This window comes from Theropithecus gelada, chromosome 19 (genome assembly GCF_003255815.1).
Source record: "Theropithecus gelada isolate Dixy chromosome 19, Tgel_1.0, whole genome shotgun sequence".
NCBI classification, from domain to species: Eukaryota; Metazoa; Chordata; class Mammalia; order Primates; family Cercopithecidae; genus Theropithecus; species Theropithecus gelada.
In genome coordinates, this window is record NC_037687.1 from 41,611,055 (window position 1) to 41,638,424 (window position 27,370).

The following is a 27,370-nucleotide window of genomic DNA, read 5'->3' on the forward strand; positions in this document are numbered from 1 at the left end:
GCCGGGCGCGGTGGCTCAAGCCTGTAATCCCAGCACTTTGGGAGGCCGAGACGGGCGGATCACGAGGTCAGGAGATCGAGACCATCCTGGCTAACACGGTGAAACCCCGTCTCTACTAAAAATACAAAAAGCTAGCCGGGCGAGGTGGCGGGCACCTGTAGTCCCAGCTACTCGGGAGGCTGAGGTAGGAGAATGGCGTGAACCCGGGAGGCGGAGCTTGCAGAGAGCCGAGATCCGACCACTGCACTCCAGCCCGGGCGACAGAGCGAGACTCCGTCTCAAAAAAAAAAAAAAAAAAAAAAAAAATTATTTATTAAAAAAATTGTTTGTGAGATAGGGTCTTGCTCTGTCTCTTAGGCTGGAGTGCAGTGGTGTGAACACAGCTCACTGCAGCCTTTAACTTTTTCTTTTTTTTTTTTTTTTGAGATGGAGTTTGGCTCTCCTTGCCCAGGCTGGAGTGCAATGGCACGATCTTGGCTTACTGCAACCTCCGTCTCCCGTGTTCAAGCGAGTCTCCTGCCTTGGCTCCCTAAGTAGCTGGAATTACATGCATGTGCCACCACATCTGGCTAATTCACTGCAGCCTTGACCTCTTGGAATCAAGCAATTCTCCAGTCTCAGCCTTCTGAGTAGCTGGGGCTATGTGTGCATACTACACACCTGGCTAATTTTTTTATTTTTTGTAGAGATGGGGTATCCCTTTGTTCTCAGACTTCTTCTTTTTTTTTTTTTTTCTTGAGACAGTCTCGCTCTGTCACCTAGGCTGGAGTGCAGTCATGCGATCTTGGCTCACTGCAACTTCTGCCTCCTAGGTTCAAGCACAAGCCAACATGCCTGGCTAATTTTTGTATTTTTGGTAGAGACAGGGTTTCACCATGTTGCCTAGGCTGGTCTCTCGAACTCCAAAATCGTCCCTATGTTGCCAAGGCTGGTCTTGAACTCCTGGGCTCAAGGGATCCTCCCGCCTCAGCCCCCTTAAGTGCTGGGATTACAGGCATGAGCTACCGTGCCTAGACTTAATTTTTTTTTTTATTTTTAGAGATGGAGTTTTGCTTGTTGCCCAGGCAGGGTTTCCCTTGTTTTATAGGTGAGGCACCTGGACCTCAGGAAGCTATGGTTTGCCAAAGTTGTACCCCGAGTCATACAGCCCGTGAGCCCATTACCCTGACACTTGCTTCCACGTGGTTTGTGTGCTAACATGGAGGGAAAAGAGAAACTCAAGGAAGAGCACTGTGGAAAGAAGGAGCTTTGGAGGCAGACGAGAAGGCATTGAGGGGGCTCAGTCCTTACCTCATAGTGAGGGTGTTCAAGGGGCACTGGCTCAAACTGGGGCAGGCTTTTGCTGAACCAGGTGGTGACTGGGCGCTGCATGTTGATGGCAAATGGCTCGAAGCCTTCCTGGAGGCCACAGATGGCAAAGAACCGCAGGGAGCTCACGTCCTGGCCCAGGTTCAGGTGACCCACCTGGCCAGGTCCCAAGCTGCAGACGGGCAGGAAGCCTGGTGGGAGCGGATGGATGGGCAGGGGTGAGGGCAGGTGGGCAGGGCAGGGGGAGCCGAGGGGAGGAGGTAGGGCTGGGAGAGCTGGAGGCAGAAGGGCAGTGCAAGGTCAGGAGAGACAGAGGAAAACAAGAAAGGGCACGTGAAGGGGTCTCAGCACTCACCGTCCCCAATCTCAATCTCCCGGAAGGCTGTTTCGGAGCCCGAGTCAGACATGAGGACCTCGCCATTGAGGGTGAAGATAATGGTGTTCTCTGTGAGGTCGATCATACAGCCAACGACATCGCCCGGCTGCCAGGGGCGCCCAAATGGTTCACTACCCAAGTGCCAGCGCTGGCCCTGTGAGGAGGGCCAGAGAAGACATGGTGTGGGGAGATACACAGAGAAATGGAGAGATAAGGAAGCAGGGAGGGAGAGATATATGAAGACAGACATTTGAAGTGTCAGGTTCAGGGCATGTGGTATGGAAGAGGGGTCACCCCACAGTGTCTCCATCTTTCCTCACATTTGCAACCATGATCACAGGAATTTTTCTCCCCACTCATCCCTTCTGCGTGGGTTCTCTGCTGTTGCCATGGCTGGCATTATGCAGACCACCAAAGTGGTAGTTGGGGGCTGGAAGCAGCAGTAAGCAGAGGGATGGAAAGGAAAAACGAACCTATCAGTGTCCCCCATACAGATCCATATATGCTTATATCTGTGCACAAAATAGATGAGTGGCTAAGGAGACAGATGGATGGATGAGAAGTTGAGTATATGACTGGACAGAAGAATGACTGGAAAGTTGAGAATCTACCTGGGTTGATGCAGAGAAAGAAGAAAATCTAAGTAGGTGCAAGGATAGATAAATGGATGATGGACAGATGGAGGAAGGGAAGGATGGTTGTATAAATGGTTGTTGGATGGACAGACGGTTGTTGGATGGATGGATGGACAGTTGGCTGGAAGAATGGATGGATGGTTGGTTGGACAGATGAGGGATGAATGGATGATGGATGGATGGTTGAATGGATGGATGGATGCATGGTTGGCTGGTCAGTTGGATAGACGACAGATGGATGGATGGATGGATGGATGGATGGATGGATGAACGGATGATGGGACTATATGTGCATGCTACCTTGCCTGCCTAATTTTTTTTATTTTTTGTAGAGATGGTGTCTCCCTATGTTGGCTGGATGAGTGGATGGTTGGTTATCTGGATGGATGGACGGACGGATGGATGGATGGATGGATGGATGATGGATGGATGGATGGATGGATAGATGGATGGATGATTGGATGGATGAATGGATGATGGATGGTTGGATGGATGGATGGATGATGGATGGTTGGATGGATGGATGATGGATGGTTGGATGGATGGATGGATTGTTGGTTATCTGGATGGATGGATGGATGGATGATGGATGGATGGATAGATGGATGGATGGTTGGATGGACGAATGGATGATGGATGGTTGGATGGATGGATGATGGATGGTTGGATGGATGGATGATGGATGGTTGGATGGATGGATGATGGATGGATGATGGATGGATGATGGATGGATGATGGATGGATGGATGGATCGATGGATGATGGATGGATGGTTGGATGGATGGATGGATGGATGATGGATGGATGATGGATGGATGGATGGATGGATGATGGATGGATGGTTGGATGGATGGATGAATGATGGATGGATGATGGATGGATGGATGGATGATGGATGATGGATGGATGGATGGATGATGGATGGATGATGGATGGATGGATGGATGGATGATGGATGGATGATGGATGGATGATGGATGGATGGATGGATGATGGATGGATGGATGGATGATAGATGGATGGTTGGATGGATGGATGGATGATGGATGGATGGATGGATGATGGATAGATGGTTGGATGGATGGATGAATGATGGATGGATGATGGATGGATGGATACATGGATGAATTGTTGGTTGGATAGATGGATGTCTGAGAGATGGTTGAATGGATGAATGGATGGGTGGATGAGTGGTACAGTAGATGCAGGAAGTGGGGACAGAGTGAGGCACAGACAGAGGCAGGGCCAAAGTAGACAAGCTGTGGGAGAGACCACAGGACCTGGCAGAATGGTGCCTAGGGAGGTACCCACGCGGTGCCCATTGAAGACATAGGCCAGCTCATCAGCTCCCAGCTCTACATCAGGCCTCAGCTCGGGCCTCGCCCAGCCCACTCGCATCTCGCCTGTGGTGACTGCTTCAAACTCGAAGTACCAGCGGCCGCTCTGCACTGCATAGGATTTCTCTGCCCGGAAGATGCGCACCCGGTCCCAACGAGACTGGTTCTCCACCTGACCTATAAATGAGGCCAGGCAGAGTCAGAGGGGCTGGGGAGAAAGTGGATCCTAAGACATTGAGAAGTTGGTAGAAGAGACCAGGGACAGTAAGGGCTTTGGGGAACTGTTGGAAGAGGGTCAATTTCTTGGAGTTAGAGGAGAATTGGGGAACCTCAGAATAGTCAGAGAGAGGTAGGGACCTGTTGAGAGAGACCCCCATCTCTGTAGCAGTCAGAGTTCTCAGAGAACAGGGATACTGGCAGAGACATAGAAGGAAAAAGTCAAGTCAGTGAACTGGTCAGAGTTATGGTCTGGGGTTAAAGGTCAAGATTAGGGTTTATTAGAATCAAGGGTTGAGACCAGGATTGGAGGGTCAGGGCCAGGGTTATGGAAGGGATGGAAACTTGGGTTGCGGCCAAGAGTTGAGAAACTGAAGGTTCGGGACCATGGCCAGGGTTTGGGGTCAAGGCTGGGATTGGAAGCCAGTGATAGGTCAGGAGTCAGGTTAGGGGTAGGGATGACAGGCTCTCTAAGCCCTTGGTTGGGTGCCTCCATGTGGTAGCTACAGTTCAGAGATTAGTGATTAGGGGTCAAAGCTAGAGGTCAGGAGTCAGACTCAAGGGTGGGGTTGGCACTCATTGGGTTCCTAGGCTGACAGCTCTGGGTTGCAGTCAGCCCAGGCAGGGCTGGAGTCAGGTCAAGGGAAGTGGTTCCACCAGGTTCCGAGTTGGAACTGGGGTAAGGGTAAGAGTTTCAGGTAGAGGTCAGTCCTTTCTGACCTCCTGGTCAGTCTGCTCGATGTGATAGATATAGTCCATTTGGGCCGGGCGAGGTGGCTCATGCCTGTAGTCCCAGCACTTTGGGAGGCCGAAGCAGGTGGATCACGAGGTCAGGAGATCGAGATCATCCTGGCTAACACGGTGAAACCCCGTCTCTACTAAAAATACAAAAAATTAGCCGGGCATGGTGGCGGGCGCCTGTTGTCCCAGCTACTCGGGAGGCTGAGCCAGGAGAATGGCCTGAACCCAGGAGGCAGAGCTTGCAATGAGCTGAGATCCGGCCACTGCACTCCAGCCTAGGTGACAGAGCGAGACTCCGTCTCAAAAAAAAAAAAAAAAAGAGATATAGCTCATTTGGGGGTTGAGTGAAGTCAGAGATCAGGGGTCGGGGCTGGGGTCAGAGTTGGGGTAGGAGTCGCGGCCAGGGCCGGGGGTGAGCACTCACTGGGCTCCTGGTCAGGAGGCTCGATGTTGTAGCCGTAACCTAGGAGGGTGCGCACGGCCTGGCAGAGGCTGTCCCGGTTGCTGCGCTTGGTGGCCTCGTCCAGGAGGCGGTAGGGCACGAGCCGTGGGTTTCGGCGCGCGGGGATGTCCTGCACCGCACTGTAGCTCCAGCCCTGGCCCACACGGTCTCGGGCCCACACGTTGTGCCCATTTTCTGCCAGACGGTCCACCAGTGTCGTCTGCGCCGGCGTCAGCCGCACGTGGCTCAGGTCCAGCGGAGCCGGCTTGTACCCATTGCTCATCATATACCTGCAGGCATGGCAGGGACTTGGTGGGACAAGGTCCTCACCTCCACTCCTGGGCTCTGCACTGTACGGGATCCCTGACTGCTGACCCTTCTCCCAGCTTTGGCGTTTCCGGCCTTTGACCTAATGTTGCAGTTCTATGAAATGTTAGAATAAACTTTGAGATCCCTGGCTTCTGAGGCTAGGATCATGGGACCCTAGCAAGGGCTTTGACATCAATGGCCTCTGGCCCCCTTTGTCTTGACTTTGGGACCCCTATCTCTAACCCTGGAACTCTCTCGGACCTCTCACCCCTAACTTTGAGGTTTTTCCTTTTTTTTTTTTTTTTTTGTTTTGAGACGGAGTTTCACTCTTGTTGCCCAAGCTGGAGTGCAATGGCATGATCTTGGCTCACTGCAACCTCCACCTCCTGGGTTCAAGTGATTCTCCTGCCTCAGCCTCCTGAGTAGCGGGGATTACAGGCCTGTGCCACCACACCTGGCTCATTTTGTATTTTTCGTAAAGAGTGGGTTTCACCATGTTGGTCAGGTTGGTCTCGAACTCCCGATCTCAGGTGATCTGCCCACCTCAGGCTCCCAAAGGGCTGGCATTACAGGCGTGAGCGACTGTGCCCAGCTATTTGTGTTTTTTGAGGTTCTTGTCTCGTGCTGTCACCCAGGCTGGAGTGTAGTGGTGCAATCATGGTTCACTGCAGCCTCAAACTCCTGGGCTCAAGCAATTCTCCCAGCTCAAGCTCCCAAGTTGCTGGAACTACAGGCATGTCCCACCACCAAGCCCTGCTAATTTTTAAATTTTTTGCAGAGGGGTCTCGCCAGGTTGCCCAGGCTGGTCTTGAACTGGGCTCAAGTGTTCTTCTTGCCTCAACCTCCCAAAGTGCTGGGATTACAGGTGTGAGCCACCTCATCCAGCCCACTTTGAGTTTTCTTACTCTGATCCCAGGCCTCATCACCCCGAAACCCCTGGGTTTGGAGTCCTTGACTTCTGAACTCAAGACCTGTAACTGCTCACCTATAATTTCAGGATCCCTTACTTATACAACTCCAACAACCTCCAGATTACCATTGGCCCCTTACCCCTTATGTGGACATGTGACCTCTGCTCTCATTTTCCCTGATTCTGGGCGGATCCTGACCCTGGATCCTGGATTCACACCCTCTGTCTCTCTTGGAGTTCCTAACTCCTCAATCCTGGACATTCCCCTCTGACCACAGAGACCTGACCCTGTGACCTTTGCCCTAACCCAAGGCTCCTTTCTCTCTAACCTCAACTTCCCCACAAGATCCCTCAACCTCCCTAGCCCTTAGTACGGCATCCCCAGCCCCCAGTCCATCCCCAGACAGGGCCTGGCCACCCACACTCACGTCTTGGGGAGTTTTGTCTTCTTCAGGTTGTCCTCCGCCTTCTCATCCGCCATACCCACGTGGCAGCCCAGAGCCAGCAGAGTCCTGGGGGTGGGGGAGCCGGGGCAACAGGTCACACCCCTTGGAGCTCTCTGCTCCCATCTCCTCCCAAGGCCTCAGGGTCTCCAGCTCCCTCTGCCTCTGCTGCTTCAGTGTCTGGGATGCTCTGGCCCTGTCTCTCTTGATCCTGGCCTCAGGCTTCGCGACTTCTGTCTTTCCCTGCATCTTTGTCTGTATAACTGACCATGTCTGTCTTTTCCTGTCTGCTGCTTTCTCATGTTTCTTTCTGCATCCCTCTCTCTTTCCATCCCTGCCTTTTCTTTCTCTCTTGTTCTGCCTCTGTCTCTTTCTTGCTCTCCGTTTGCATCTTTTTTTGTTTTTTTTTTGAAACCGAGTCTCTCTGTTGCCCAGGCTAGAGTGCAGTAGCGTGGTCTCAGCTCACTGCAATCTCTGCCTCCTGGGTTCAAGCGATTCTCCTGCCTCAGCCTCCCGAGTAGCTGGGATTACAGGTGTGCAGCACCACGCCCGGCTAATATTTGTATTTTTAGTAGAGATGCGGTTTCACCATGTTGGCCAGGCTGGTCTCAAACTCCTGACCTCAAGTGATCCACCCACCTCGGCCTCCCAAAGTGCTGGGATTACAGGTGTGAGCCACCGTGCCCGGCCACTCCCCGTTTGTTTCTGTCTCACAATCCCTGTCCCCTCCATCCTTCTCTCTCTCAGTCTCTACCTCCTGCCCCGGCTCTCCATGCCTCCCTCTCTCACTGCACCAGCGGCCGGCCCCAGCCCCCGCTCCTCTGGGCCCTCACTTGAGCGTCTCCCCCGACATCTGCAGGTTGTAGTTCCTCTCGGGCTCTGGAAGGCTGTGGAAGTCCACAAGACACGGGTGCAGCCTCTTGTTGTCATCCCGAACCTGAAGAAAACGCGGGGTCAACTCCTCAGCCTCCCCTTTCCTCCCCACTCTCCGCATGCCCTGACCGTGACCCCTGACCTCCAACCCTAGTTGTGCCACCCTCAGTCCAAGGACCCCCTGGTGCCCTGCGGTCCTTCCCTCCTCCCCGCCGGTGAGCCGTTCTCCCTCCTGGCACCACAAGTCTAGCCGGCCCCCCGCAGGCTACAGGCAGCGCCTCACCGGGCCGTAGGTCCAGCCTTGTTCAATGCGGGTCAGTGCCCAGAGCTCGTGGATGTTCTCCGCCAGCTTCTCCCGAATGCGCTCCAGATGGGGTGGCAGGACGATCTAAGGGCACAGGGACGTTCTTGAGATCCCCAAGGTCCCTCTACCCTCCTCCATCATGACCCCTCTTCCCAAGGACACCTGTGAGCCCTGGAAGGCTCGTCTAGCACCCCCTTTCCCGCCGCTCCGCAGCCCTGCTCCCCATCCCTCGCCTTGATTCCAGAGTTGACACTCAGATGGGTGAGGGCTTAGCATCCTCAGAATTAAGGAATTATCCGGGGCCAGCCATGGTGGCTCACGTCTGTAATCCAAGCACTTTGGGAGGCTAAGGTGGGGGCAGATTGCCTGAGGTCAGGAGTTCAAGACCAGTCTGGGCAACATGGTGAAACCCCTTCTCTTCTAAAAATACAAATCTAAACAATTTTTTACTATTTAAAAATTGAAACAATTTTTTAAAAGGAGTGAGAGCGGTGGGGAAGTGCCCTAGAAGCTGGAAACCTCGTTGTTTAACAGATGGAGAAACCGAGCACAGAGAGGCAAAGGATTCTGTCAGGGCAAAATCGCAGTCTCAGGGAGTCCTCACCACTCCCCTCAAAGAAAAGGTGGCTCACACCTGTGATCCCAGAACTTTGAGAGGCCGAAGCAGGAGGATCGCTTGAGTCCAGGAGTTTGAGACCAGCCTAGGCAACATAGTGAGACCCCGTCTCTACTAAAAATTAAAAGTTAGCTGAGGTGATGACCCACGACTGTAGTCCCAGCTACTTGGGAGGCTGAGATGGGAGGGTCTCTTGAGCCCGGGGATTCAAGGCTGCAGTGAGGCATGTAGGGACATGCTTGGAGGGAAAGTGGGCCATGAGGGGCCTGGGATAGAAGATATGCCCAAGAAAATCATAGTGGATAGGACCACAGGCTTCAGAATCGGACCGCCTGGGTTCAGATCTGCTGTGTGAATTGCATAGATTACTTAGCGTTTCTGGGCTTTGCTTTCCTCAACTGTAATTTGGGGGCAATAACAGTCCTTTCTTTCTTTCTTTTTTTGAGCAGAGTCTCGCTCTGTCGCCCAGGCTGGAGTGCAAAGGTGCAATCTCGGCTCACTGCAACCTCCACCTCCCGGGTTCAAGTGATTCTCCTGCCTCAGCCTCCTGAATAGCTGAGATTACAGGTGCACGCCACCACGCCTGGCTCATTTTTGTATTTTCAGTAGAGATGGGGTTTCACCATGTTGGCCAGGCTGGTCTTGAACTCCTGACTTCAGGTGATCTGCCCACCTCAGCCTCCCAAAATGCTGGGATTACAGGCGTGAGTCAACACACCCAGCCTCTCTTTCTTTCTTTCTTTCTCTTTCTTTGTCTCTCTCTCTTTCTTTCTTTCTTTCTCTTTGTCTCTCTTTCTTTTTTTCTTTTCTTTCTTTCTTTCTTTCTTTTTTTCTCTTTCTTTCTCTTTCTTTCTCTCTCTCTCTCTCTCTTCCTTCCTTTTTTTTTTTTTCAGGGTTATGCTCTGTTACCCAGGCTGGAGTGCAGTGGTACAGTCATAGCTCACTGCCTCACTGCAGCTTCGAATCCCCAGGCTCAAGAGACCCTCCCATCTCAGCCTCCCAAGTAGCTGGGACTACAGTTGTGAATCATCACCTCAGCTAACTTTTAATTTTTAGTAGAGACGGAGTCTCACTATGTTGCCTAAGCTGGTCTCAAACTCCTGGACTCAAGCGATCCTCCTGTCTCGGCCTCTCAAAGTTCTGGGATCACAGGTGTGAGCCACCTTTTCTTCTTTTTTTTTTTGAGACAGAGTCTCTCTCTGTCGCCCAGGCTGGAGTGCAGTGGCCGGATCTCGGCTCACTGCAAGCTCCGCCTCCCGGGTTCACGCCATTCTCCTGCCTCAGCCTCCCGAGTAGCTGGGACCACAGGCGCCCGCCACCGCGCCCGGCTAGCTTTTTGTATTTTTTAGTAGAGACGGGGTTTCACCGTGTTAGCCAGGATGGTCTTGATCTCCTGACCTCGTGATCCACCCGTCTCGGCCTCCCAAAGTGCTGGGATTGCAGGCTTGAGCCACCGCGCCCGGCTGTGAGCCACCTTTTCTTTGAGGGGCAGTGGTGAGGACTCCCTGAGACTGCTATTCTGCATTGACAGAATCCTTTGCCTCCCTGTGCTGGGTTTCTCCATCTGTTAAACAACAACGTTCCCAGCTTCTAGGGCAGCTCCCCAACGCTCTTACTCCTTTTAAAAAATTGTTTAAATTTTTAAATATTAAAACTTTTTTTCTGTAAAGACAGGGTCTCACTTTGTTACTCAGACTAGTCTCGAAATTTTGGGCGAGTGCGAGGCCCCCATTTCGGCTTCCCAAAATGTTGGTTGTTTTTGTTTGTTTATTTGTTTGTTTTGAGATGGAGTCTCATTCTGTTTCTCAGGCTGGAGTGTAGTGGCGTGATCTTGGCTCTTTGTAACCTCTGCCTCCCAGGTTCAAGCAATTCTCTTGCCTCAGCCTCCAGAGTAGCTGGGATTACAGGCACCTGCCACCATGCTAATTTTTGTTTTTTGTTTTGTTTTGTTTTGAGATGGAGTTTCACTCTTGTTGCCCAGGCTGGAGTGCAGTGGCATGATCTCGGCTCACTGCAACCTCCACCTCCCAGGTTCAAGTGACTCTCCTGCCTCAGCCTCCTGAGTAGCTGAGATTACAGGCACCCACCACCACGCCCAGCTAATTTTTTGTATTTTTAGTAGAGAGTGGGTTTCACCATGTTGGCCAGGCTGGTCTTGAACTCCTGACCTCAGGTGATCCGCCTGCCTCAGCCTCCCAAAGTGCTGGGATTACAGGCATAAGCCACCGTGCCTGGCCACCCAAAGTGCTGGGATTATAGGCGTGAACGATGGCACCCAGCCCTCTCTCTGACTCCTAAGAGACCCTGCCTCACCAGAAAACATTTGCAGGGCAGGCAGTACCTGAACGGTGTCCACAGGGCAGGGCACAAAGTCGGTGTGTGAGAGGCAGCGACTGGGGCCCACCAGGTGAGGCCCCCGGGGCCCCTCCCGTCGATACTCCTTGATAGGTTCAAGATGGAGTCGCTCTCGAGGGAGCACAGCCTCATGGCATGGGGCATAGCCAGGTGGGGGCAGGAACTTGAATTCGCCATGGCGGCCACCAAGGAGGAACCGCACCCTGGGGAAGGACAATGTGGATCATTGAGGGGAGGTATCACAGAGGGGACACTCTGTGGTCAGTGGGGGACATGGAAGCAGTCCTGGGATCAGTGGAAAGTTCTGGGGAGACCTGAGGTCACCGGGCAGTCATAGTCTCCTGGAGATCATTTAGAAATCATACAAGAAAGTCTAGAGTCAAAGGAATATCATAAGGGAATTAAGAGCCAGGGAGTTCAGAGTGGGAGGGTCTGCGGTTAATCCAGAAGAGTTCAGATGACTGTAAGGTCATGGAACAGTCCTTCAGAGGAGACCCCAGGTCAACAGAGCATTCGGGGACATTGGAAGGTTTGGGGACATCAAGAAGGTGGTCATTGAGAAGTCACTGAGCATCTGTTATAATTATGAGATAAACGTAAACACCACTGAATGGACATTCAGAGAGCTTGGGGTGATTGGGAAAGGACTGGCTTATTGAGGCAACTTTGGAATAACTGGGGTTATTTGGGAGCAGGGTCACTGGGCAAGTCTGGGTCTATTGAAAGGTCATTGGGAGATGCTGGCATTGTTAAGAGATTATTGAGAGAGCCTGGTGTCATTGGAAGAGTCTGAGGTCATTAGGGGGTGTCATTGGAAGAGTCTGGAGTCATTAGATCATTATCAGATTCTGGAGTCATTGGGAGAGTCTGAGGTCATTGGGGAGTCAAGGAGGGTCTGGAGTCATGCGATCATCATCAGATTCTGGAGTTATTGGGAAAGTATGAGGTCGTTGGCAGGTCACTGGAAGAATATTGGGTTGTCGAGAGACCACTAGGAGAGTCTGAGATCACTATCTCAGAGGTTACTAGAAGAACATGGGGTTAGGGAGAATCTGAGGTCATTGGAAAGAGTCTGGGATCACGTGGAGGTCCCTGGGACCTTCAAATAAGGGTTGTGGCCACTGGTCAGTCTTGATGGCAGACTGCAGTGTCCCAGCCTCCTGCTGGGAGGCCATGGAATGACTGGGAAGCTGTCTCGGGTCAGTCCTAGGACTGAGGACTGGCCAAGGGGCGGGGGCGAGTTCTCACTTGACACCAGCCGAGAAGCTGACAACAGGGAAGAAAAGCCCATCCAGGTTGAAGGACTCAAAGACGCCCTGCACAGGGCAGCCATTGATGCGGAAGGAGATGGACGGCACGCTGAGGTCCAGACAGCAGCTGACTACGTCTTCAGGGGCCAGGAGGTGCTGCCCTGGGGAAGTCACTGGGCGTGCCACGTGTCCTGCGTCGAAGTCACCAGACAGGGGTCAGAGGTCACAGGTCCCACGGAACCAATGATACCAAAAGGGACAGATATTGGAGGCTCCTGTGGGGACTTGTAAACCCTAATTGAAAGTGTTCCCTTGGATGCTCCTGTAGCTCTGAAATGAAGGGCAGAGGTCAGGATTCCCCTGAAGTTAGGATTCTGAGCTGTTGGGCCAGAGATTAAATCCTCCTGGGGGCCGGATGCAATGACTCACACCTGTAATCCCAGCACTTTGGGAGGCCAAGGCGGATGGATCACTTGAGGTCAGGAATTTAAGACCGGCCTGGCCAATACGGCGAAACCCCGTCTCTACTAAAAATACAAAAATGAGTCAGGGTTGGTGGTGGGCGCCTGTAATCCCAGTGACTCGGGAGGCTGAGGCAGGAGAATCGCTTGAACCCGGGAGGCAGAGGTTGCAATGAGCCGAGATCACACTACTGCACTCCAGCCTGGGCGACAGAGTGAGACTCCGTTTCAAAACAAATTAAATAAATAAATAAATAATCCTGGGGTCAAAAGTCAAAGATCAGAGATCACAGTAATCTGAGTGGTCTTCTGGGATATCTAGGGTCAGAGGTCACATCTACTCAGGGATCAGAGTTCTGTAGGTAACGAGGATACAAGTCAGAGCTAGGAAGCTGGAAACTCTGGGGTTAGGGTCTTGGGAAATGAGGAATAAAAGGTCAAAAGTTGATCTTTTCTGGGAGTCAGGATCCTGAGAACCCCAAGGTGTATGGTCAGAGTCTTAGAAATACTGGGGTCAATGGTCAGGGGTGAGGGTCCCCTGGCAGGGTTCAGGTACCTGTCCAGAGATGCAGTCCATCAAAGCCGTAGGAATAGAGGTCATCGCCGACCCCGTTGCCGCCCCAGCCCTCGCCGCCCCCAGGGTAGGGGCTGTAGCCCTCGGTGAGGGCCCAGCCCACCCGCAAGTGGGTGGCCTGAGCTGTCAGAAATGGAGTCACCTCGTCCACCATCACCTCAAAGTACCATTTGCTGTACTGCGTGGTGCCCTCCGCTCGGCCCACGAAGATGTTGGGCCGGATGCTGCAGGAGAGATGGGACAGGAGAGGGGGATGAGGGAGAGGCAGAGAGGAGAGCCAAGTGGTGGGAAGCGGGAGAGGGACAGACATCCAAAGACAGAGAGAGATAGGACAGAGACAGGGAGAAAGAGATGCAGGAAGAATCGAGACAGAAACAGGCAGACAAAAAGAGAAAACAGAGAGAGAGAGAGAGAGAGAGAGAGAGAGAGAGAGAGAATCAGAGGCAGAAATGGAGCCAGGAAGACAGAACAAGAGGAGTGGATGCCAGGGGTGCGTGCGGCCGCAGTGGACATTTGTGAGGACTGGGTGTTAATGCTAGGGTGGGAGATTAACGAAGGGACATCCACCTGGGTGTGGAGTCTCTAAGTCAGGGAGAGGGTTGAGAGGTTCTGAGTTCTGGGGTCAGATGTTAAGAGCCAGACCTGGTGACATAGTTGATGAGGTTTGTCTGCAGCAGAAGCTCACGGCCAGGCAGCAAGTTCTCAGTAATAAGATCTTGGTTGGAGCGTACAGCCACACCATTACACACACACAGGGAGCACAGCACGTCCAGGACCTGGAGGTCAAGGTCAGAAGTCAAAGGGTGTGCAGGCACCAGGGCAGGGTCTATGGAAGAACCCTGGGAGGGAGGGAAGCCAGGAGGAAAGGACAGCACGTCGGGATAAGATGTGACAATTTTGACTGAAAGGAGGTGGTGAAAGTGGAAGGTCAGGGATCAGAGAAAGGTCAGGGGTCAAAGAGGAAGATCTGGCAAGAGGCTGAGGGAGGGTCACATGGGTTGGGCTAAGGTATCAGCAATGTAAGGAAGGAGATACTGGAGTAGTGAGGTAAAAGGTCAGAGGGCAGAGTGAAAGGACCAGTGAGAGACACAGGAATCAAGATGAAATTTTAAATCCTCAGGGGTTGCAAACTTGTGTCTTTAGGGGCCAAGTGGAAAATGTATTAGGTTGGTGCAAAAGTAATTCCGGTTTTTGTCATTCCTTTTAATAGCAAAACTGCAATTACTTTTGCACAGACTGAATAAATGTGTGAAGTGGTTAGAAATCATGCAACAAGAGCCAGGCACGGTGGCTCACACCTGTAATCCCAGCACTTTGGGAGGCTGAGGTGGACGGATCACGAGATCAGGAGATCGAGACCATCCTGGCTAACATGGTGAAACCCCGTCTCTACTAAAAATACAAAAAATTAGCCGGGCGTGGTGGTGGGCACCTGTAGTGCCAGCTACACCGGAGGCTGAGGCAGGAGAATGGCGTGAACCCGGGGGGCGGAGCTTGCAGTGAGTGGAGATCGCGCCACTGCACTCCAGCCTGGGCGACAGAGTGAGACTCTGTCTCAAAAAAAAAAAAAAAAAAAAAGAAAGAAATCACGCAATAGGAACTTGTAGGGCTGTGGCAAACTACAGAGTGTGTGTATATATATATGTATATGTATATATGTATGCATGTATGTATATATACATATATATATGCACACAGCCCACCTAAAGGCTATAATATTTGAAAATTTTAAAAACATTTCAGCGCCACCGGCAGGGGATGGTGGCTCACACCCATAATCCCAGCACTTTGGGAGGCCAAGGCGGGTGGATCACCTGAGGTCAGGAGTTCGAGACCAGCCTGGCCAAAATGGTGAAACCCTGCCTCTACTAAAATTACAAAAATTAGTTGCACGTGGTGGCGGGCACCTGGAATCCCAGCTACTCGGGAGGCTGAAGCAGGAGAATTGCTTGAACCTGGGAGGCAGAAGTTGCAGTGAGCCGAGATCATGCCACTGCACTCCCACTCTAGCCTGGGTGACAGAGTGAGACTCCGTCTCAAAAAAAAAAAAAAAAAAAACAGCCAGGTGCCTGTGGCTCACGCCTGTAATCCCAGCACTTTGGGAGGCTGAGGTGGGTGGATCACGAATCCAAGAGATCGAGACCATCCTGGCCAACATTGTGAAACCCCATCTCTACTAAAAAAAAAAAATACAAAAATTAGCTGGGCGTCGTGGCATGTGCCTGTAGTCCCAGCTACTCGGGAGGCTGAGGCAGGAGAATTGTTTGAACCCAGGAGGTGGAGGTTGCAGTGAGCCAAGATCACGCCACTGCACTCCAGCCTGGGAGACAGTGCGAGACTCTGTCTCAAAAACAAAAACAAAAACAAAAAACAAAAACAAAAACAAAAAACATTTCAGAGATCTAACCAGGCATATCTGTGGCCCAGAATCAACTTAAGAGCCATTGTTTGAGACCCCCGTCTTGAGATGAAAGCCAGTGGGAGTGACGTACAGGTGAGAGATGAGATGGAGGAGGGAAGTGAGGGAGTGAGTGGAGTTCTGGGGCCCCGGGGAGAGGTCAGCGTTCAGAGTTCAGAGATGAGAGGTCAGGGGTGAGGGGCCAACCTTGTGGTTCCTCCCATGCTTGTCCAGGAGGGAGATGATGGACTTGATGTGATTCTCCTGGATGATGTTCAGAACCTCTGGACTCTCAATGAGGACACAGTACAGGACCTCCAGGATGCCTGCCAGGGTGCCCAGAATGAGAGGTGAAGCGGCCATGGTCATCCTCTTCCACAAGCCTCTGTCCCACTCCCTGGGGTTCTCCTACCAGATGAGGCCTCCAGCCGATCCAGCTTGCTGACCAGCCAGTCCAAGTTTGTGGAGAAGAGGGCACAGTTGCTACGATTGCCACGGATCAGAGAAGCTGAGGGGGGAAAAGGTGTCAGATCCAATAGGACTGGGGATCTGGGGTGTTCTCGGGGGAGTCAGGACTGGGACCCCCTACCCAGGAGTTCATAAAGAAGATTCACAATCTCTTTCCAGGACTCGGCTGCCTCCTCCCCTGCAAACTCGGCAAAGTGGGCAGCGGTGGTGTAGACATTTAGGCGGTCAATGCAATTCAGGACCAGGGAGAGCATCCCCTAGGATGAGGAAAATAAGAAGAGTCACAATAGGAGACCCAGTCCCTCCCTTCCTTGTCTGTCTTGGATTCACTAATTCATATTCCATCAACAACTAGTGACGGTGTGTTCCCAGATCTAAACCAGCCCCTTCAGTTTCATATTCCCAATCAGTCCCCTCGCTCTCCTCTCTTCCTTGGCTCCCCATACCTGTTCTTGTCCTCTCTGACTCTATCCCCAACATGAGATTCAGTCCATGATAATTCAGTCCCTATTAACACCAGGACTGAGTTTATGCTTCCCCTTCCTGCACTTTTCTCTCCATCCTACTCACTTCCAGGAACCCCACTCCTGGTCCTAATTGACCTAGTTCACTCTCCACACCAACCATCAGAAAGATTTTTCTCACTTTATCTTTTCTTTCTTTTTTTTTTTTATATTTTAATCTTTTTTCTTATTTTACTGTGAATCATAATATACATACAGAAAAGTACATAAAACATATACAATCAATTCTTGTTATTCATAGTTATGTTCTATAAAGTCATTACGAACACTGAATTATCAAATACTGAACCACTGCTTCTAGGGGAAATACAGGGAGTCCCTGTGAGTCTATGACAGCATTTTCATCAACCACTTATTACGTAACCTTGTTTTGAATGTTTCTGTTTAAAGACAGTTATTTAGTATACATGGTTGAGTCATTAACAGTAAATTCACAGCCAATAGTACTATCACTGATGCCTTAAGTAAGCTTATCTAACATATATTTTCTCAGTAAGGCACATCACAGCTTTCTTGCGCTTAGGAAAGCTAGACAGCACTTCAGCACTACACTTGGGAGACATTATAAACACTGAAATCAACGAAAAGGACAAAACTGTCTGGGTGCAGTGGCTCATGCCTGTAATCCTAGCTCTTTGGGAGGCTGAGGCCAGCGCATTACCTGAGGTCAGGAGTTGGAGACGAGCCTGGCCAACATGGTGAAACCCCATCTCTACTAAAAATACAAAAATTAGCCAGGCGTGGTGGCTCACACCTGTAGTTTCAGCTACTCGGGAGGCTGAGGCAGGAGAATCATTTGAACCCGGGAGGTGGAGGTTGCAGTGAGCCAAGATCACACCACTGCACTCCAGCCTGGGTGACAGAGAGAGACTCTGTCTCAAAAAACAAAACAAAACAAAACAAAACAATTGTTGTGTCTGCATCCTGGGGCCCAGATCGGTAGTGAGAGGAGCAGTGCCTCAAAGTGGAGAACACAACCAAAGTGGCATCACACTGACCGGCTCTGCCACTAACTAGCTGTGACTGTAGAGGACCAAAACCTCCTGTAGCTCCCAAAGCCAAAGTCCTCACCAAGGCCTGGCCCTCGTCACCTCTCTGCCCTCATCTCCTCCCACTCCCCCACCCAAGCCTCCCTGCTCCTATCACCACCTGACTGTGGAACATGCCAAACACGCTCCCACCTCGTGGCCTTTGCACATGGCTTCCTCTCTTCCTCCAGGTCACCCTGCCTGACGGCTCTGTCTTAAACTGCAAACCCCAACACTCCCTACCCCTTACCTGCTGAATTTTTCTCTTTAGCAGTTATTACCATCTAATATGCCATATAATTTACTTATTTATTTTATTGATCTCCTGTCTCTCCCTGCTGTGTCAACTCCATAAGGACAGAGATTTTTTTTCTGTTTTGTTCACAGCTGGCCTCCTCTCCCTAATGCCCAAAGATCTATTTCTGGCCCCTCACCTCCCATACCCCACCCTGGTTCTGTCCGCCCACCCCGCAGACCCCACGCCAGGAGACCCCGCCCGCTGAGTCGGCACCCCTACCTCTGACCTCTGGCCCCACCCCTGGCCTCACCTCCCCGGGCCTCACCCTATCCCTGAGCTTCACTCAGGCCCCGCCCCTCACCTCTTTTGTTCCATCCTTCTCTCCAGGCCCCGCCCCCTTTTCGGCCATACGCCCTGTCCCTTCCCACAGGTCGTGCCCACTAGCGCAGCAGGCCCGCCCCTCCCCAAGGCACTGCCACCTCGTGTTCTCACTGGCTGGGGTTCCTGTCCGGCTCCTCCTCCTGCCCCGCCCCCTTCTCAGACCCTACTTCCCCAGGTCCCTCAGGCCCTGCCCCGCCAAGTGCCGTGGCCCCGCCCCTCGATGGCCCCGCCCCTCGATGGCCCCGCCCCTAGGTGGTCCCGCCCCTCAGTGGTCCCGCCCACTGGGCCCATAGGCCGCGCTCCGCCCTCGTCGCATCCTCACCTCCTCCTGGAAGAGACTCTGGCGGTTGCGCAGGCTTCGCAGCTTGCTCTGCTTCTCCTCATGCTGCAAGTCCTCGGAGGGTGGCTCGAAGTAGATGATGAGGTCCTGCAGGCTCAGGATAACGCCCTCGATGGGCAGCGCCGTGCCAGCCGGCGGCCCCGAGCCCCGTGGCTTCCCGCTGAAGCTGTCCAGGCTCCTACAGGGACCTCGCAGCTGTCAGCCAGGGCCGGGAGCGCTAACTGCCGCAACCTCACTCCCGCAAGACTCCCCCAGACCCACCCGTTTTACAGAGGGGGAGACTGAGACGGAGAGGGAAAAGCATTGGTCCAAGGTCACACAATGGCCAAGGGCAGAGCTGGGACTGGGACTTGATCCTGTGTAGGTAGAGGGAGGTCCTGGAACTCAGGGATGGAGAGGTCCAGGGTCCAGGCTTTGGGTGTCAGGGGTGTGAAAGTTGGGTGATGATCAGGAATGTGATCATGGTTGTCAAGGTCAGATTACGGGTCAAGTGTACAGAGGTCAGGAGTTTAGAGGTAAGGGATCATGTGTATGTTATCGTTATTAATTTTTGAGAAGGGTCTCACTCTGTCGTTGAAGCTGGAGTATAGTGGCTCACTGCAGCCTCTGCCCCCCTGGCTCAAGCAATCCTCCCTCCTCAGCCTCCCATGTAGCTGAGACTACAGGCACGTGCCACCACACCTGGCAAATTTTTTGTAATTTCTTTATAGAGACAGGGTTTCACTATGTTGCTCAGGCTGGTCTTGAATTCCTGGGCTCAAGCGATCTGCCTGCCCCAGCCTCTCAAAGTGCTAGGATTACAGGCATGAGCCACTGCGCCCAGCATAATTTTTTTTTTTTTTTGGTAGAGGCAGGGTCTCCCTACGTTGCCCAGGCTGGTCTCAAGCTCCTGGGCTCAAGCGATCCTCCTGCCTTGGCCTCCCAAAGTCTTGGGATTACAGGTGTGAGCCACTGCCCTTGGCCCATGTATATGTTAGACAAGGGTGTGGGCATCAGAGGTAGAGATGAAAAAGGCCAGGTGCATGGATGCCCGGAGTCACCCGGGCAGGGAAGGCAGGTCGCTCACTTGATGAACTGGTTGTACAGGCCATTGGTGCTGTGGATCATGCGGGCAGCCTGGGACTCCTCCTGCTGGCAGCGGGTCAGTGACAGTGCGTCGTCCATGTGGCCTTCCTGGTGCAGCATGGCCTAGGAGTGGGCGGACAGACATCTGGAGTGGGCCTAGGGCCATGCGCCCAAGACCTCTGTCCAGACTTGAGTTCTGCACTTGCCCCCTCCTCCCTGCTCTGCAGAATCTCACTGCAAATTCCTTCTCATTTTTCTGTCCCCTGTCATCTGTCTCCTCCGTGTCTTTGATTCTCTCTCTCCTCTCTGTCTCTCTGTCTCTGTCTTTGGTCTTGTCTGTCTTTGTCTCTCCGTCTATCTCTCTCACCTCTGTCCCTGCCTCTCCCTCTCCATTTCTCTATCCCTATCTCCTTCCTGTCTCTGTCTCCAGGCCAGACCCTTTCCACCTGTACCTACTGCTGACTTAACATTCCCCCTGACCAGAAAGCTCTAACAGCCCCCAAAATGAGCATGTTGCAGACAGAATGCCAGACCACCTTTCCACGAGGTGAGACCATCACGGCTGCCAGCTTCGCCCCAAGCTGACCTCCCCAGAACTCATCCAGTCTGTGGCTGTAAATACCATCCACCTGTTGATGATGCTCAAGTGTCCCCACTTTGGACATGGCCCAGGCCCCGTCTCTATGCCCTCGGCTCATGTATTCAACTACAGGCCTGTTTTTGCAAACGGGTGCCTCCCCAAGGCTTCCTACTTGTCCATTCAGCAAGGCTGTAGTAAGTGGCTCTGTTCTAGACACTGGAAGTAAAGCCTAAGATCCCTGTCCTTTTGAGCCAACACTGACTGTCCCCTAACTTGGTTGATGGCACTGATACAAGAGGTAGAAAGAAATTATTTAGGTAGAGAGTAAGGGCAACAGAGTCCTCAGCAGAGTTTCCTTTCTAATGAAAAGCAGCCCCCAAAACCATTTCTTTTCTAACAAAGAGCAGCCTGAAAAATCGAGCTACAAACATAGATAAGCAAGCTAGAAGCTTGCATGGGGGAATGTGCCAGGGAACACCTGGGACTAGGCATGTCCAACATGGAGGCCCCTACTTCCCTTTATTTATGTATTTATGTATGTATGTATTTTACCACATGTACAGTAAAGGAATGGGCAACACGGCACACTTCGGACAGAGGACCTGCTTGTACAATAAAAACGTAGGGTGAAGGCAGCCAGAAATTTGTGCCCTATGCAAATGGCACAACTGGTCCAATCAGTCTTTTGCGCCCTAAGTAAATCAGACACCACCTCCCCACCAGCTCATCTGTAAAGCCCCCTGCATTTCGCCATGGAACCCCTGGCATTTCAACCCATTTTTCTGGGACTGTTCTCCACAATACAGAGCTCTTTCTCTCGCCTGTTAAACTTCCCCTTCTTAACCTCACTCTTTGTGTATCTGCGTCCTTGTTCTCTGTGGCCGTGAGACCATAAACCTCGGGTGATACTCCAGACAATGAGGCTGTTTCAGCACTTCCATCCTTCCAGTTGCTTGGGGCAAAAATCATAGCATCATCCTCAACCCCTCCCCTTCTCTCACCCCACAGCCAATCTGCCAGCAAATCCTATTGGCTCTACCCTCAGAACCCCACCAGAATCTACGACTTTTCCTAACTCCACAGTCCCCATCCTGGTCCTGTTCACTGTCATCTCCCATTTGTAACATCACAGCAGTCTCTTCTGTGGTCTCCCTGCTCTGGCTTTGTCCCCCAACCATAGTCTGTTCCCAGAGACAGCCTAAGAACTCTGTGATCCTGCATCAGGTCACCTCCCTGCCCTGCTCAAAATCTCCCATGAGCCCATCTCACTCAGGATAAAAACTAGAACCTGGCCAGAAGCAGTGCCTCATGCTTTAATCTCAGCACTTTGGGAGGCTGAGGCAGGAGGATCTCTTGAGCCCCAGGAGTTTGAGACCAGCCTGGGTAACATAGTGAGACCTCATCTGTACAAAAAACAAACAAACAAAGCTAGACCTCTCCCAAGGCCCACAAGGCCTCACATAAGCTTTTCCCATCCCCTCTCTTTTCTCACCAACCACTACTCACCTGTTGCTCACCCTGCTCCAGCCACACTGTGGCTTCTTTCTGCTACTGCAATAAGCCAAGCTCACGCTAACCTCAGGACCTTTGCACATGCTGTTCCCTCTGCCAAAAATAGTTTTCCCACTCCTTAATTGTAAAACTATGTACTACACTAAAGACAGTTTGTTCACGATTTCTGAGCACGGGGAGGGCAGGGAACAGGTCTTTACACCTCGTCTATTTTCTATACACACAACCAGAAAAACTTGGGTACTCAGTAATTGTTTGCTGACCGTTATTCTCAGTTGGTGATTATCCATCTTTTCTCACTCTGTCTCTGTTTTTTGTTTTTGTTTTTGTTTTTTTGAGATAGAGTTTCCCTCTTGTCAGCCAGGCTGGAGTGCAATGGCACAATCTTGGCTCACTCCCAACCTCCACCTCCTGGATTCAAGTGATTCTCCTGCCTCAGCCTCCTGAGTAGCTGGGATTACACTCACCTGACACCACACCTGGATAATTTTTGTATTTTTAGTAGAAACAGGATTTCACCATGTTGGCCAGGCTGGTCTCAAACAACTCCTGACCTTAGGTGATTCACTCGCCTGGGCCTCCCAAAGTGCTGGGATTACAGGCGTGAGCCACCGCGCCCAGCCGTGTCTCTGTTTCTCTGTCTCTATCTTTCTCTATTTCTCTGTTTCCATGCCTCTTTATCTCTGCCTTTCCCTATCTCTGTCTATAGATTTCTGTTCTCTCTCTCTCTCTAGATATATCCCTTTGTCTTTTTTTTGCTATTTCTCTCAGTCTCAGTTTCTCTCCCAGTCTTTGTCTTTCTCTCAGTCTCATCCTCAAACTCCCAAAGGCTCAAGCACCACCCCTCAGCACCCTCCCTGCACCCCACCTCACTCTGTCACCCAGGCTGGAGTGCAGTGGTGTGATCACGGCTCACCGCAGCCTTGACCTCCTGGGCTGAAGTGATTCTCCCACCTCAGCCTCCTGAGTAGCTGGTATTACACCCACCTTCTTCTTGAGCACACCGAGCCTCAGGGCCTTGGGGTCTGGAGCGGCATAGGTGAGCCACAGTCCTGAGGCCACATGCTGCACAAAGCACAGTGACTCCCCGTACTTGATCTCAGGGGGGCCCATGCCTTCCACATCCCGCTTAGGGGCCACATCCAGCTTCTCCTGCAGGGGCAGGGGACACAGGTCAGCCTCCTCTGCCTGTGTGTTTAGCAGGGGAGGCCCCCCTGAGGGACTGCAGAGTGCAGGCTGGGCTGGGATTAGGGGCTCCAGGTGAGGGAGGGCGCCACAAACCCCACTGACCTTGGAGATGCGGAAGCAGAAGGACGTAGCCTTGGTATGGGCCTTGCTGGCGTCAACCACCACCAGGCCCTGGTCCTCGGTGAGTGCCAGGTACCGCCCGGTGGTGACATGCCGGACTCGGAGTGGCTGGCCCCAGCGTAGGTGGCTCCCACTCCAGCTGTGGAGGGTGAGGGCCAGGGGAGTCAGAGGACCCCCCAGTTCTCCCATGGACATTACAGCCTTTTCTTCTTTTTCTTTTTTTACAGATACCAGGTCTTGCTAGGTTGCCCAAGCTGATCTCAAACTTCAGGGCTAAAGCAATCCTCCGCCTCGGCCTCCCAAAGTGCTGGGATTACAGGCGTGAGCCACCGCACCTGGACTGGACACTACAGTCTTGGTCCAAACCTCCTCAAGCCCCAAACCCTCTTCCAGTGTTGCTCAAACCTTTCATAGGGCCCCTAAATCTTAACTAGTCCTGCATTAGGAACCCCAATCCTCTCTCAGGCCTTCACAGCTTCCTCAGGGCTTCCCAAATATCTTCAGTGCCCTCGTTTTTCCAGACCCCTAAATTCCCCCATTGTTTTACTCCGGACCCCCAATCTCTCCCTCGAAAACCCCCCAAACCTCCTTTTCCCGCAGGACTCCAGAGAGACTTCATTTTTTGTTTTTGTTTTGCTTGCTTGTTTTTTGGGTTTTTTTTTTTTTTTTTTTGAGGCAGGGTCTCACTCTGTTGCCCAGGCTGGAGTGCAGTGGCACGATCTCACCTCGTTGCAACCTCTGCCTCCCAGGCTCAAGTGATTCTCCTGCCTCAGCCTCCCGAGAAGCTGGGATCACAGGTGTGCACCACTACCGCCTGGTTAATTTTTGTATTTTTAGTGGAGACACGGTTTCACCATGTTGGTGAGGCTGGTCTTGAACTCCTGACCTCAAATGATCCACCCGTCTCAGCTTCCCAAAGTGCTGGGATTACAGGTGTGAGCCATCGCACTCGGCCTTTGTTTTTGTATTTTTCTGAGACGGAGTCTCGCTCTGTCACCCAGGCTGGAGTGCAATGGTGCAATCACAGCTCACTGTAACCGCCACCTCCTGGGTTCAAGGGATTCTCCTGCCTAAGCCTCCCCAGTAGCAAGGATTACAGGTGCCCACCACCACACCAGGCTAATTTTTGTATTTTTAGTAGAGACAGGGTTTCACCATGTTAGTCAGCCTGGTCTGGAACTCCCAACCTCAAGTGATTCACCTGCCTCGGCCTCCCAAAGTGCTGGAATTATAGGCGTGAGCCACCGCACTTGGCTTATTTTTGGTTTTGTTTTGTTTGTTTGTTTGTTTGAGACAGTAACTTGCTCTGTCACCCAGGCTGGAGTACAGTGGCAAGGTCTCAGCTCACTGCAGCCTTGACCCCCTGGGCTCAAGTCATCCTCCCACCTCAGCCCCACAAAGTAGCTGAGACTAAAGGTGCATACCACCACACCCGGCTAATTCTTTTTCTTTCCTTTCTTCCTTTCTTCCTCTCTTTCTCTCTCTCCCTCTCTTTCTCTCTCTCTCTTTCTTTCTTTCTTTTTACAGAGATCAGGGTCTCATGATGTTGCCCGGGCTGGTTTGGAACTTCTGGCCTCCAGTGATCCCCTCGCCTCAGCCTCCCAAAGTGCCAAGATTACAGGCATGAAGTCACCACGCCAGGCCAAGATTCTCATCTCTCTCTCAGGCTGCTCTGGTTTTCCCTCGAGATCTTTCAGTCTCTTTATCAGATCTTCCCTCAAGACCTTTTCTCTCCCCTCAGGCTGCCAGGAGACCCCACCTTCCCCATCCCTGGCCTCTCCCCACCTTCCCCACCCTACCTGATTCTCAGGGGCTCCAGCCTCCAGAGGGAGCGGGCGTGGGTGCACACAGCTCCCCCCTCATAGTAGACAAGTCTGGGGACAGAGGAGAGAGTGAAGTCAAGGGTTCAGCTCCCCAGAATCTGGTTTCTAATCCTGCTTATAGGGTCCCAGCCCTCCACCTCCGCCCCTAGACCCCAGGCTCTCTTGTCTGCAGGCCAGACCTGCGCTGGTCGTCACTGTCAGCAGGGGAAATGGTCAGACACTCATCCATATGTCCATGAAAGAGGCGGAGGACGTGACCTCCTGTCACGAAGCCTGGAGAGGAGCAAGGGAAGGTGGTCAATGGGAGGCTTGAGCCCCAGGAAGACCCAGGAGCCAAGATGAAGTCAGGGGCCCGGCTCCTCCCCTGGGGGAAACTGAGGGCTGGGTTTGGGGTTTTGCAGTTGGAGGTCTGAGATTCAGAGTATTTTCGGGCCAAGGTTGAGGCCTGAAGTGGGGATATGAAACTTGGGGTCTGAAGCTGGGCACCTAATTTGGGGGGTCTGGGTCTGCAGAGCTGAGGTTGGGGGAGTTGTAAGTCTGTGATTTAAGGTTCTGAGTTTAGACTTTTGAGGTTGGGGTCAGAGTGCGTGTGTGGTCAAAGGTGGAGGTCTAATGTTCGCTGGTATTGGAGTCTACGTTCTAGGGTTGAGGTTTGGCGTCTGGGTTTAGAAGGGTGATGGTTGGGTCTGAGGCTGGGTTCTGGAGTAAGGCCTGAATTTTGAGGGTTTTTTGTTTCATTTTGTTTAGTTTTGTTTTTAAGACACAGTTTTGCTCTGTTGCCCAGGCTGCAGTGCACTGGCGCAATCTTGGCTCACTGCAACCTTTGCCTCCCAGGTTCAAGCAATTCTCTTGCCTCAGCCTCCCAAGTAGCTGGAGCTACAGCCGCCCGCCACCATGCCCAGCCAAGTTTTGTATTTTTAGTAGAGATGGGGTTTTGCCATGTTGGCCCAGGGTGGTCTCGAACTCCTGATCTCAAGTGATCCACCCCCCCTTGGCCTCCCAAAGTGCTGGGATTACAGGGCACCACGCCCGGCCTTGAGTATTGATTTTGGAGGCCAGAAGCTGGAAGGTGAGGTTGGGGATCTGAGGTCATAATCTAGGGTTTGGAAGTCTGAGTTTTTGGGGTATGAGGTAGGAGCGATCTGAGCTTTGTAGTTAGAAGTTGATGGGTCTGAGTTTCACGGTCTGAGTTTGAGGGTGAAAACCATCTGTGGTTTGAGTCCCAGTGTGGGTCTGGTTTAGGACTCTGAAGTTTGGGGTATGAGACTTGGGGTCAAAATATTGGGCCATGCCTGGAGTCTTAGCATAGGAATCTGAATTGGGAGTTTGCTTTGGTGGACTTTGGTTTTTGAGATTTGAAATTGAAGTTTGGAAGTCTGAGGTTGGAGAGCTGAAGATTGGAGTCTTGGTTTGGGGATCTGAGGTTGAATTTGGGGGTCTGGGTTTGAGGGGCTGAGATTACAGTCTATGCTTATTGTCTAAGGAGTTTTAATTTTTTTTTTTTCTGAGACCGAGTCTGGCTCTGTCACCCAGGCTGCAGTACAGTGTCACCATCTCTGCTCACTGCAACCTCCACCACCCAGGTTCCAGCAATTCTCCTGCCTCACCCTCCTGAGTAGGCGGGATTACAGGCACACGCCACCACACCCAGCTAACTTTTGTGTTTTTAATAAACATGGGGTTTTGCCATGTTGGCCAGGCTGGTCTCAAACTCCTGAACTCAGGTGATCCACCTGCCTTGGCTTCCCAAAGTGCTGAGATTACATGTGTGAGCCACCATGCCTGGTCACAAGTTTTTTTTTTTTTTTTTGAGATGGAGTCTTGCCCTGTCGCCCAGGTTGGAGTGCTGTGGCGTGATCTTGGCTCACTGCAAGCTCCGCCTCCCAGTTCACGCCATTCTCCTGCCTCGGCCTCCCGAGTAGCTGGGACTACAGGCGCCCGCCACCTCGCCCGGCTAATTTTTTGTATTTTTAGTAGACAGGGTTTCACTGTGTTAGCCAGGATGGTCTTGATCTCCTGACCTCGTGATCCACCCGCCTCGGCCTCCCAAAGTGCTGGGATTACAGGCGTGAGCCACCACCCTGGCCCCGGCCACAAGCTTTAAACTTGATGTTTTAAGATTTGAACCTGAGGCCGGGCGCGGTGGCTCAAGCCTGTAATCCCAGCACTTTGGGAGGCCGAGACGGGAGGATCACGAGGTCAGGAGATCGAGACCATCCTGGCTGACACGGTGAAACCCTGTCTCTACTAAAAAATACAAAAACTGGCCGGGCGCGGTGGCTCAAGCCTGTAATCCCAGCACTTTGGGAGGCCGAGACAGGCGGATCACGAGTTCAGGAGATCGAGACCATCCTGGCTAACACGGTGAAACCCCGTCTCTACTAAAATACAAAAAAAATTAGCCGGGCGAGGTGGCGGGCGCCTGTACTCCCAGCTACTCGGGAGGCTGAGGCAGGAGAATGGCATGAACCCGGGAGGCGGGGCTTGCAGTGAGCTGAGATCCGGCCACTGCACTCCAGCCTGGGCAACAGAGCCAGACTCCGTCTCAAAAAAAA

At 52.3% G+C, this 27,370-nt stretch overlaps 1 protein-coding gene across 2 annotated transcripts in view; it reads right to left on the minus strand.

Annotated features, from left to right (window-relative positions):
- The window catches only part of RYR1 (ryanodine receptor 1), a 160,168-nt gene that overhangs the window by 120,899 nt on the left and 11,899 nt on the right, over nt 1-27,370 (minus strand). For both annotated transcript variants that reach the window (XM_025369191.1, XM_025369190.1), the window contains exons 8-27: nt 24,995-25,088; nt 24,792-24,866; nt 22,975-23,131; nt 22,672-22,836; nt 19,594-19,715; nt 18,510-18,705; nt 16,138-16,273; nt 15,961-16,056; nt 15,756-15,874; nt 13,793-13,926; nt 13,133-13,374; nt 12,114-12,306; nt 10,852-11,068; nt 7,874-7,978; nt 7,551-7,654; nt 6,703-6,786; nt 5,038-5,345; nt 3,631-3,833; nt 1,664-1,838; nt 1,291-1,499 (exon numbers count right to left, since the gene is read on the minus strand). In XM_025369191.1, the coding sequence (XP_025224976.1) occupies nt 1,291-1,499; nt 1,664-1,838; nt 3,631-3,833; nt 5,038-5,345; nt 6,703-6,786; nt 7,551-7,654; nt 7,874-7,978; nt 10,852-11,068; nt 12,114-12,306; nt 13,133-13,374; nt 13,793-13,926; nt 15,756-15,874; nt 15,961-16,056; nt 16,138-16,273; nt 18,510-18,705; nt 19,594-19,715; nt 22,672-22,836; nt 22,975-23,131; nt 24,792-24,866; nt 24,995-25,088 (3,134 nt within the window). The remainder of the gene's footprint in view (nt 1-1,290; nt 1,500-1,663; nt 1,839-3,630; nt 3,834-5,037; nt 5,346-6,702; nt 6,787-7,550; nt 7,655-7,873; nt 7,979-10,851; nt 11,069-12,113; nt 12,307-13,132; nt 13,375-13,792; nt 13,927-15,755; nt 15,875-15,960; nt 16,057-16,137; nt 16,274-18,509; nt 18,706-19,593; nt 19,716-22,671; nt 22,837-22,974; nt 23,132-24,791; nt 24,867-24,994; nt 25,089-27,370) is intronic.